The sequence below is a fragment of the Pristiophorus japonicus genome, chromosome 20 (assembly GCF_044704955.1).
Source record: "Pristiophorus japonicus isolate sPriJap1 chromosome 20, sPriJap1.hap1, whole genome shotgun sequence".
NCBI classification, from domain to species: domain Eukaryota; kingdom Metazoa; phylum Chordata; class Chondrichthyes; family Pristiophoridae; genus Pristiophorus; species Pristiophorus japonicus.
Window position 1 is genome coordinate 19,585,033 of NC_091996.1, and position 12,595 is coordinate 19,597,627.

At 42.2% G+C, this 12,595-nt stretch overlaps 1 protein-coding gene across 2 annotated transcripts in view; it reads left to right on the forward strand.

Annotated features, from left to right (window-relative positions):
• The window catches only part of cfap77 (cilia and flagella associated protein 77), a 206,156-nt gene extending 193,970 nt beyond the window's left edge, over positions 1–12,186 (forward strand). For both annotated transcript variants that reach the window (XM_070863867.1, XM_070863868.1), the window contains exon 7: positions 11,940–12,186. In XM_070863867.1, the coding sequence (XP_070719968.1) occupies positions 11,940–12,062 (123 nt within the window). In that variant the 3' untranslated portion in view covers positions 12,063–12,186. The remainder of the gene's footprint in view (positions 1–11,939) is intronic.
• Positions 12,187–12,595: the final 409 nt, after the last annotated feature.

Sequence of the window (12,595 nt, forward strand, 5' to 3'; positions counted from 1 at the left end):
TGCCCAGCGAAGCTGATCAAGTCTGGTCAGTGCTTCAATACTGGGGATGTTTGCAGTATTGAAACTGTTAGCAGTACATCCCCAGTATTGAAACATAATTACATTGTACTCTAATGCACATTCCCTGCATGTCATTGCACTCCTGAGCAGCATATTTACCATATTTTAATCCAAATTCTGCACCAAGCCAGTGTTCTTTAAAGGTTCACTGCCAATAGAAACTTATGAACAAGTCAGAAGTTCCTGTGTGCAGAGAAATCGGTTAACTCAGTATCAAAAATGGTGGAAGAAATTATAGCCAACTGCAATTTTTGCATTACTACTGCTGTCATTAATGTGCCTACACTGCAGAAATCCCTGTTTTCTCCATAGACTGTCCATCATCATACCAGCTCACTTCAAAAACTACCTAAAGCTGACCAGCAACTTCAAAACAATCTGACAGCTCAAAAACAGTTATGAATAGACCTTATGACATGTAAAGCCAATGGGCTTGTCATAATTTAAGAAGCAGATTATACCTAACAATTCAAGACTTTTATTGCGGGGAAAAGATCTAAGGAACAAAATAAAATGCAGTTTGCAGTAATGGTGAATTTAGAAATGACCGAAAGATGATATGAGAAGCCATGAGATTACTTTTCTACCAGGCTTTGGGGGCAAAAATTGCACCCAAAAATTGGTATGTTTTCCAACAATTTTAATTCTGCCTTGCAAACCAAAAATCATTTATTCTGGAACGATTACGAATAATTTAAATATGAAAATAAAGATAAGTGTAGGATTTTAAATAAAACTTTTCAGAGTCCATTTTCTTTTGTTGGGAAGCAAACTTCAAATACATTGTTAATTAGTAAACTGAAACATTTTACAACATCCATCTACAGTAGTCTCAAACAACAGTGCCTTCTACATCCACAAGACAAAACTGGCTTGTTATTACATCTGTCCATGTGTCAGATGTCATGACAGTCCAGAGGGTTCCTTGGATTGAGGGTATGCTGAATAAACTATTTTAAATAAATATTTATTTTATTTTAAGTAGTTACAGGAGGAATAAGAATGAATCAATAGCCTGTATCATCAAAACAACCCTTATGAGTGCCAATGTCTACTTGGCTCAGTTGGTAGCATCCTTACCTGTAAGTTAGAAGGTTGAAGCTTCAAGTCGCTTTCAGGAATCTGAGTAAATAATCTATGCGGACATCCAATGCAGTAAAAAGAAAGACTTGCTTTTATATAGCACCTTTCACAACTCCCGGATGTCCCAAAGCGCTTTACAGCCAATGAAGTACTTTTGAATTGTAGTCACTGTTTGCACGCAACACGCTCCCACAAATAGCAAAGTGATAATGACCAGACAATCTGTTTTTAATGATGTTGAGTAAGCGATAAATATTGCCTCCCCTGCTCTTCTTCAAAATAGTACCATAGGATCTTTTACGTCCACCCGAGATGGCAGACAGGACCTTAGTTCAATGTCTCATCCGAAAGACGGCACTCCCACGGTACTGGAGTGTCAGCATAGTCTCTGGAATGGGACTTGCACGCACAATCTTATGATTCAGGAGGTGTATGCCAACTGAGCCACAGCTGTGGTGCTATTCTTCAGAGGAGGTGTTAAATCAAGACCCTATCTGACTGTTCAAATGAATGATAAAACAAATTCCATTGCCTTAATTCAAAGCAGAGCAGTTGGTGTTCTGGCCAACATTCCTCCCTCAAAAACATCACCAAAAACAGATTCAGTGCTGTGTGTGGAATTTTACTGTACACAAACTGGCTGCTGCATTTGCCTGCATAACAATAGTGACTGCACATCAAAGTAATTCCTTGTCTGTGGAGCAGTTTAGGATATTTCTAAGATCAAAATGAACAGATCACAACTAAACACTAACCTGTCTTTTCCTCTTTTAGATGTTCAGAAAACTACTGCATTTTAATCTCCCTAAAACACATTTAAAACAAATGGGCCTTTACAGTAGCGGGCAGAGGAATGTCACAAACGCATTAAGTGCAATCTATTATATCCTTATTGATCATTATTTGTACTGTTCTGTGCTCACATTCACCATGGACATTGGCCATTCTAATATCTCCCTGGTTATTGCATGGAAAAAATAAAAGAGGGAGACCTCCTGCATGAGCGAATAAACAAGTTACAGAACATAACTGAATACTACAACCCACCCACAAACAGGCCAGCGGTCTGCATTACATATTAAGTAGTAAAACCCAACACACCAAATTCTTCATTTAAAAAAAAAATCAAGTCAAACTCATCATCACTCAAACTTCACGTCCTTTATTTCTAAACTATGGCACTTCCATATCTGCAACACTAGGACTGCTCAAGAAAAAGGAAATGGATGCATTCAAACATCCATTCATAACAGGAAACATATTCACGAAAATAAAATAAACCTTCACATAAGACAACAGCTGCTGGGTACCCGACATGCACGGCATCGTGGGGCTCCACTGTGTCTGTGAACAAGGAGTCTGCAGGAATTTCTTTGCCCAAGCCATTTGCATGACCCTAATGCAGTTCTGCCACAGTCCTGATCCGTGGCAGGGCCTTGTACTGGGATCAGAGGGCAGGAGCAGAAATTGTATGCCTGAGAAGCCTGTAGCTACCCTCTTGGCCACTGGTATCAGGACCTAAAGACCTGGACAGCTAAGAATCGCCAGGCTGAGGGGTGGGGGCAGGGTGGAATATATTTCTAACCTTCTGTGAACCTCTGGTGCTATTGATCTTCTGGGTGCTTCCGGGAGTCTCTCAGACCCTGTGGTCTGCAGAGGGTCCTGACACATACTCCACCGCTAGCTCTTTTGGGACACTCCTCCACTTGGGTGCCTCACGGCCAAAGTCAGAAGAGAGTGGAGGGAGGGGGAAAGGCTAGGAATGCCTCCTCTCGCCTTATCTGCAGTGGCATACTAGGCCTGTGCTGACTCCAGATGCAGGTCCAGTTCTGGCCATTTTAGGAAGCTTTGGAAATCCCTGGGCAGCATAGTGGGGTTGGAGACTTGATGCAACAGGTCTCCACCTCATTTCCCGGGAATTGAGCATTCCTCTAGAATAAAGAGGAAAATCTACTGAAAGGATATTTAAAAGCTGCAGGTTATCTTGGAGATAAATAGTACAGATACCTATAACTACAATATTCAGTAGCCATCAACTCATCTTAAACCGTTCTGCCTCAAGTTATTGTGCACAGGTAGGAACTGTGCGATTGGTTCTGATTGGTTCCAATCATATCCTTTGCTTGATCTAATTGGTTACACTTACTTTCAGTCCTGCCCTCCAAATGATCTGATCAGTTCTGGTCGATCTCAATCTAATTGATCAATTCTGACAACTTCCAATTTCATTGAAAAGCCTGATTTTACTTGCGAAATGCTAACAAGCTGACACATGGAATGAAATGCTAACTGTCAGCTTGAAATGTGACGACAAGCATGTATGCTCCACTAATGTGATTCTGCACTGATTCAGCTGCATTTTCACTGTGCTTAAAAAGGGTTATTATCATGAAATGTAAAACCAAGCATCCTCACCCCTGTTCTAATCGTTCATGCTTGTAACACCATTTTACTGCAACTGCCTATTTCTAGTTAGTTTTCCAATTACAGAATTTACAAAGCACACACTAGCAACAGCTACTGGTGGCGTAGACATTTAATTTCAGTTGTCAAACTTGCTTTGGAGGGAACAATTCTATTTAACTGTACTTTGACACAATTTTCTTGAAGTGAAAGCGCTTTACGTATATCTTTGTGCCAAAATCACTCACAGATTTCATACTGTGGTCACAGGAGTTTCAACCAATCAGCCTGCAGTATTGCTGTGATCTTGCAGGATCATTTGAATCTGCTTGGAGATAAACAGGTGCCCTCCAACTCAGCACTCAGTTTGGCACCAATCCCATTTAATTTTCACTCCAAAATTTTTGTTCCCTCCAAGTGGTTTCCCGTCTCACCGCAATGATGATAATTAAGAATTTCGCCATTACAGTCACAGTTCTTCATTCTTTGCTCGTCTGATTCACTGTGAAGGCAAGAGGTGTCAAGGAGCACAAGCTTGCTGAGTGGTTTCTACTCCAATTATTAGAGAGCTTGGTTCCAAGGATCCTCTTTTAGACTTGGGGTCAATTCAGTAATCCTCCATATGGCTCCTGAAACCGCCAAAGATTTCACTTGAAGTCAAACTGGCTCAATTCGGTTTGCTCACCTCAGTAATACAGATCAGTTTTGAAGCCTAACAGTTCTAGTCATGGTATGAACATACAGATAGTTAATCAAGGCCTTGCAGGCTGTAGGAAAAAAATATAAATCACCTGCCAAGCTTTTTGTAGTCATATTGAAAACACTTTCCAGTGTGAGAAGAAAAACCTTTCAATTTTGTCAGACAGATTTTGAAGTAAGCCATAATCATCAATAGGCCCAAAGAAAGTGATGAGGCTTCTCACCTGGGCTCCGAGCGCAAGCCTCCAATTAAAGAAAAATTGTTTGTTTTTAATGGTCTTTTACACTGACAAGTGGGCAATCATTCCAGCACCGGTAGCTGTCAGGGATCCAGGAAAATCCTCAGTTGATAATGCCCAATGCTTCCAATTAGGCGCAGAGCCGCTCCTGGAGCGCTAACGATTCCCCAGTCTCCACAGGCCCTCGATCAGACTTTTACTGCAAATTACTGACACAAAACAACTTGTATTGATGGCGGAACATGTCGTCCGTGGCTGCTGAGTTTAATGAGGCGATGGAAGTTTGGTTTTGCTGAATTTCTTTGTTTGACAGCTGCTTGGGAAGAGGAGTGTTGACCTTATAAAAGATTTAGTGATTCTCATTATATTCTGTCAAGTAGTAGAGTGATGTGTTTCTAAGTAATTTGCATCCAGGCTCCTTGTGCATATTTTTGCAGAGCATTTCTATATCAAAAAAGTAACTGTTGCCGTCTTTCTGTCAATTTTTTTTAAAACTGCTTGTCCGAAAGCTTTCTCATGCAGGGGGGTGGCTGGGGGTGGAGGGAGAGAGAAGTAAAAGAGTTATATCTATGCTATAGTCCACCTAAGAAATTGAACTCTATAGTTTTTGTTTTTCCTGGATATATTTTAAAAAATACCAACACATAGTAGCAGATGGTGTACACAGCAGGGAATACTGGTGATAAGAGTGGCTCTGTATCTGTGACGCTTTCTGACACAAACCTGGACCACTTGCTGAACAAGACAGTAACTATAATAGGTTTGTGGGTGTGATTATTTTTAACAAGTTGTCAGCAGCTCTTGAGAGTTGCTGATAATTTTTCAGATCGACCTCTCTTTTGTGTCTTTTTTTTGTATCATGGACCACACTGCATGACTGCACTCCCTCTCGCTTCTGGGGGTTGGGGTGAGGAAACACAACAAAGGAGTGCAATTAGTAAATTTGAACAAGGTGTAAGATTCTCTAATTCTGCCCTCCTGAGCATCACTGTTTATAATCGCTCAACCATTGGTGGCCGTGCCTTCTGTTGCCTAGGCCCCAAGCTCTGGAACTCCCTGCCTAAACCTCTCTGCCTCTCGACCTCTCTTTCCTCCTTCACGACATTTCTTAAAAATACCTCTTTGACCAAGCTTTGGGTCACCTGCGCTAATTTCTACTTATGCGGCTCGGTGTCAAATTTTTATCGCATTCCTGTGAAGCACCTTGGGACATTCCACCACATTAACATATCATCATCATAGGCACTCCCTCGAAATCGAGGAAGACTTGCTTCCACTTTAAGTGAGTTCTTAGGTGACTGAACAGTCCAATGTGGGAATTACAGTCTCTTGTCACAGGTGGGACAGACAGTGATTGAAGGAAAGGGTGGGTGGGGAGTCTGGTTTGCCACATGCTCCTTCTGCTGCCTGCGCTTGCTTTCTGCATGCTCTCGGCGATGCGACTCAAGGTGCTCAGCGCCCTCCCGGATGCTCTTCCTCCACTTTGGGCGGTCTTTGGCTAGGGACTCCCAGGTGTCAGTGGGGATGTTGCACTTTATCAGTGAGGCTTTGAGGGTGTCCTTGAAACGTTTCCTCTGCCCACCTGGGGCTCGCTTGCCGTGTAGGAGTTCCGAATAGAGCGCTTGCTTTGGGAGTCTTGTGTCAGGCATGTGAACATTGTGGCCCGCCCAACGGAGCTGGTCGAGTGTGGTCAGTGCTTCGATGCTGGGGATGTTGGCCTGATCGAGGACACTAACGTTGGTGCATCTGTCCTCCCAGGGATTTGCAGGATCTTGCGGAGGCATTGTTGGTGGTATTTCTCCAGCGATTTGAGGTGTCTACTAAATATAGTCCACGTCTCTGAGCCATACAGGAGGGCAGGTATCACTACAGCCCTGAAGACCATAAGCTTGGTGCCAGATTTGAGAGCCTGATCTTCGAATACTCTCTTCCTCAGGTGGCCGAAGGCTGCGCTGACACACTGGAGGCGGTGTTGAACCTTGTTGTTGAGTCTGCCCTTGCTGATAATAGGCTCCCGAGGTATGGAAAGCAGTCCACGGTGTCCAGGAAAGGCACTATATAAATACAAGTTGTTGTTATTGTTGTCTTCCTGTTGGCTATTCAAGCCATCAGCGCTGTTACTGCAACAACCTGAATGGCCAAGGACATTGTCATAGTGATATAATTTGGGCCATGCCAAAGGGCCTGAAAGCTGCACAAGTGAGGGTCAGTTTGAATGCCTCAACATCTTGCCCCAGGTTTTACAGGATACATTACATTTCAGAAGTCTTCTATGTTCCTCTCAAATTAACTCCTTATAGCTTTCCAACATTACAACAGTGACTACACTGCAAAAGTACTTCATTAGCTGTAAAACACTTTGGGGCATCCTGATGCCGTGAAAAGTGTAAGTCAAATCTGAACCTCCACATTTACAAGTGTAACATTGCAATGATTTAAGACTATTTACAATGTGATTTTTTTTAACACTTGGAAGGAAAAAAACCTCAAATTCTATAACTTGAACAATACAAATCCAAAGGTTTCTATGAGTTCTCAGTGAAAGCAACTCGAGTCTCAACGCCGAGAGTATGCAGAAATCCAGCGCAGATAGCGGAAAGAGCTTGCGGCAAACCAGCCCCATCCACCCCTTCCCTTAACGACTATCTGTCCCACCTGTGGCAGAGTCTGTGGCTCTCGTATTGGACTGTTCATCCACCAAAGAACTCACTTCAGGAGTGGAAGCAAGTCTTCCTCAATTCCAAGTGACTGCCTATGATGATGATGGTGATGTACATGGACTTCCATAAGGCGTTTGAAAAGTGCCACATACTAGGCTTGCCAGCAACATTGAAGCCCATGGAATAAAAGTGACAGTGACAGGAAACAGTGTAGTGGTGAAAGGTTGTTTTTCAGACCGGAGGAAGATCTACAGTGGTGTTCCCCAGAGGTCGGTGCTAGGACCACTGCTTTTCTTGATATATATTAATGACTTGGACTTGGGTGAACAGGGCACCGTTTCAAAATTTGCAGATGACAAAACTTTGGAGTATAGTGAACAGTGAGAAGAATAGTGATGGACTTCAAGAAGACCAACAGATTGGTGAAAGGGGCGGACAAGTGGCAGAAAACGCAGAAAAGTGCGAAGTGATAAATTTTGGTAGGAAGAACAAGGAGAGGCAATATAACCTAAAGGGTACAATTCTAAAGGGGGTGCATGAACAGAGACCTGGGGGTATATGTACACAAATCATTGAAGGTGGCAGGGCCGGTTGAGAAAGCGGTTGAAAAAGCATACAGGATCCTAGGCTTCGTAAATAGAAGCATAGTGTACAAAAGCAAGAACGTTATGATGAACCTTTATAAAACACTGGTTCAGCCTCAACTGGAGTATTGTGACCAATTCTGGACACCGCACTTTAGGAAGGATGTGAAGGCCTTAGAAAGTGCGTAGAAAAGATTTATGAGAATGGTTCCAGGGATGAGGGATGTTAGTTACATAGATAGACTGGGGAAGCTGGGGTTGTTTTCCTTGGAGCAGAGAAGGTTGAAAGAGGTGTTCAAAATCATGATGGGTCTAGACAGAGTAGATAGAAACTGTTCCCATTGGCGGAAGGGTCGAGAACCAGAGGACACAAATTTAAGATGATTGGCAAAAGAACCAAAGGCGACGTGAGGGGAAACCTTTTTTACGGAGCAAGTGGTTAGGATCTGGAATGCATGGCCTGAAAGGGTGGTGGAGGCAGACTCAATCATGGCTTTCAAAAGGGAAGTGGATAAGTACCTGAAGGAAAACAATTTTCAGGGCTACGGGGAAAGGGCGGGGGAGTGGGACTAGCTGAAATGCTCTTGCAGAGAGCCGGCATGGGCTCAACAGGCCAAATAGCCTCTTCTGTGCTGTAACCATTCTATGATTCTTGTTTATATCACAGGCAGCTTGTGAAATCCTCAAATTTCCAAGAGTACATACAAGCTCGTAGCTCTTTTGCAATCTTATTTCAATCATTGATTAATTAGAATTCCAAACAAGAAATGGGAAATAGGATAATGATCAATACTCCACATTAGAGATTACATTTATTCAGGTTTTAGAGTTTTACAAAATAAAAAAACCACGATTACTGGGGACTGAGGGATTAAGCTGACTCACTGTGCTGGTTCTGCAGATATTCCAACCTGTAAACCAGAATCTGTGGCAACTGCTTTGCCAATTATTAATCAATTAAAAATCAGTTATATTTATCAGGAAAGATTGAACAGGCTGAAGCTCTTTTCTCGAGAAAAGAGAAGGCTGTGGGGTGACCTAATAGAGGTCTTTAAATTATGAAGGTGTCTGATAGGGTTGACGTAGAGAAAGCATTTCTGCTTGTGGGAGAGTCCAAAACTAACAGCCATAAATATAAGATAGTCACCGATAAACCTAACAAAGAATTCAGGAGAAATTTCTTTAATCAGAGTAATTAGAATGTGTAACTTGCTACCATATGGAATAGTTAAAGCGAACAGCCATCAAGGGGAAAGTAGATAAGTATACAAGGGAGAAAGGAGTAGAAGGATATGCAGATAGGGTTAGATGAAGTAGGGTGGTTGTGTGGAACATAAACACCAGCACATACCAATTGGCTGAATGGTCTGTTTCTGTGCTGTACATTTTATATAATGGACACCCAGACAACTAATGGGAGGAGGAGGCGGCTCCATAAAGATGCCCATCCTCAACCATGGTGTACTTGAGCATGCGAGTGCAAGAGTGAAAATTTTGGAAGCATCTTCAGCCAAAAGTATCAAATGGATATTCCTACCTGGCCTCCTCCCAAAATAGCCATCATATATGTAAGTGTCTAGCCTATTTAGTTCACTTCTTGTGACATTCAGAAACAACTGAGCGCACTGGAAACTATGGGCCCTGACAATATCCTGTGCAACAGAAATAATCACCTCCTGACCAAGCTGTGCATTTATGACATTGACGTGTACCTGACTAAGTGGAAGAATGTCCAGGTATGTCCTATCCACAAAAAAAAAACAGAATAAATCTAACCTGGCCATTTAGTGGTCTATCAACATTGTTATGCCATTGGGTGACACCTACACATCGATGCTCACTTCAGGTCTGCCACTTTCTTCAGACCTCATTAGAGCCTTTATCCAGATATGATTCCAAGAGCTGAATTGCAATGGAGTGTTGACATCAAGACAGTATTCAACTGAGCATGGCATCAAAGAGCTCTCGGAAAACTGAGGTCAATGGAAAATCATCCAGTTACTGGAGTCATACCTGATGCAAAAGAAGATTGTAATATTTTCAGAGGCTAATCAGTACAATCCAGGACATCACTACAGTAGTTTGTCAGGGTACTGTCCTGGGCCCAACCATTTTTACTCTTCTATCTTCAATTGATCTGTCCTGCACCTCATCCTGTCGTTTTGATCTTGTTCCTCTTCTCATCTAGCCATTCCAGAGTAAATGTCTGTCTTATGCTCTTTCCAACTTGGTGTGCTTGATTCCTGTTTTCTAACTGAAATTATTGTTTCATACTCTACATAGTCTAGTCCCTTCAAGGATACGATGTAGACAAATCATTTCAGTCAAATCAACCCCTTTGATTTTCTTTTCATTTTCTTGAAACATTACTTTTTCCATTTCCAAAACCGTACCATTTCATAGAATTGCTATCAGGTTTTTCATTTCTTCTTATGGAGATGTGTGCCAAAATGGAAAATGAGAGACATCACACAATTTATGGTTTTAAAAAATGGTTAAAGGGAACAAAACATAGAATTCAAAAGAAATACCATCAAAGCCTTTCTTCTTAAAGGGAAGAGTCAAACTTGATTCTTCACTCATTATTAGTTAGTTGAAGGGCATTGTGGATCAAGGTAAAGCGATCAAAAACCTGTATGAGCTGAATTAATGCTACTAATGGTTTATTTTAAATAAAACATCTTTGTTTGAACATTTAAGATCAACACAACATCAAGAGTATATCTTGAAATTCAAGCTGTTCATGTATCTTTCTTGAATGGTTGTATTAGGCCACAGATTATTGGGCCCAAACTTCCCCAATCCCTTTTTCCGGCACACTCGCCCGAAATGTGCCGACTTTGTGCGCTCAAAATGGCACCAAAAAACGTACTCACAATTCTGGCTGCTCTGCTGTGTGCCCCGGGTCTTGACGCGGCGTATATAGTGGAGTGGGGGGCAGAGTTACAGCCCTGCGCTGAATACAGTGCCGGCAGCTGTCCGCATGCGCAGTGGAGTCTGCGCGCATGCGCAGTAGCTCCTCGCCCTCCCAGCGTGTCCTGCAGGCTGTGAGCAGGACCCGATGCTTGCCGCCCCTATCGCTGGCCGAATGGTCTCCCGTACCAGCCCGCGAGCTATTGAACATATGGAAACCTGCTGTGCTAACTTGTTTCTGGCAAAAATATGGGGAAGTTGTTTCTATTTTACACATCTTTTAGGAGTATCTCGGCATACAGCCTTTGGAGCCAATTATTTACAGAGAATGGAAACATCGCTCAGCTTAATTTGTTTTAGGGAGATCCCTGTACAGGTAAAAAAAATGATTGTGAAGGAGACTTGTAAAAATGTGCAAAGTAATGAGTGACATGAAAAAAGCCCTGTACATGTAAGTAGCTGCTTGTGTTGTTTAAACTACTGTGATTGTGTGTTTGCAGAGTTCCTTTATTTTCTTTTAATCTTTCCTTAAAACTTTGTAAGTCTTGGTGCTTTAGGTGCAGGTCTTCTCCGCTTCCTTTTATTTTTTATTTGTTATTGAATGCTTTTTGTGCTTTGTTTAGTGCTTTGTAAATCTCGCTGCTTTAGAATGTACTAACCTGCGCTAATTTCTTAACTCTCCGCAAGGATTTTCTGTGCGGCCACAAGTGGCCACATACGCTGGCTTATGTTAGTTTGGAGCAACTATTAGCTGTCCAAACTGGCTTAAATGGCCAAAACGGCTGGGAACAACCCCTTTTGAAAAAAAAACTAAACTAAAAAAAAACCTTACTAATTCACTTTCACTGGCGCAAATTAAATGTGCAGAATGGGGATTTTTAAGATACTCCAGAAAAATCAAGTTGCTCCAAAAAAAAAAACAGAGCAACTCCTGGGCAAGTTTGGGCCCATAGAAACTATTCTGCAACTGTCAGGCTTGAGGTTGGAGATCATTGCTTCAAGCGGTGTAATGTATGCTCTTGTGAGTATGCTCACAAGTTTGTAGAGCTGTTGAGTTGGGAGTTGGGTTCGGTGGGTCCACGACAAGGCAGGTAGTTGTGAGCCTGGTGGATGAACTGGTAATGTGTAGTATGAATGTTAAACCTTTTGCTAATAAACCAACTGGTTCTTAATAGCAATGTGTTGCTATGAATTCTTAAGCAAAGAACCCATGAAGCAAATATGTTACAGGCGGTACAGCATTTCAACTGACCAAACAGACCATTGTCTCTGACATTTTCTTTGCCTTTTTTGTGCAGATAGGACCGCACCTAGATACATTCCGGACTGTGGAAGCTCGCCGTGCAGCTTTCAACGCTAACTGGTTGGAATCTGCAGCAAGAAGCGGTCCCCACGGGCAAGGTGTCTATGCCTTTGAATAAAGTGGGACCTAAAGTAACAGTTTTCTTTCATTTGCAAAATAAATAGAAGGATTGTAATTGTGCATATTTTTGAAATATGTAATGATTTTAAAACATTATTAGAATTAAATTCATTCTATAGCTGTCTTGATTACATCTGGTTAATTTATACATAAGAAAAGAATATAAGAATTAGGAACAGCAGTAGGCCATCTAGCCCCTCGAGCCTGCTCCGCCACTCAGCAAGATCATGGCTGATCTGGCCGTGGACTCAGCTCCACTTGCCCGCCCGCTCCCCGTAACCCTTAATTCCCTTATTGGTTAAAAATCTATCTATCTGTGATTTGAATACATTCAATGAGCTAGCCTCAACTGCTTCCCTGGGCAGAGAATTCCACAGATTCACAACCCTCTGGGAGAAGAAATTCCTTCTCAACTCGGTTTTAAATTGGCTCCCCCGTATTTTGAGGCTGTGCCCCCTAGTTCTAGTCTCCCCGACCAGTGAAAACAACCTCTCTGCCTCTATCTTGTCTATCCCTTTCATTATTTTAAAT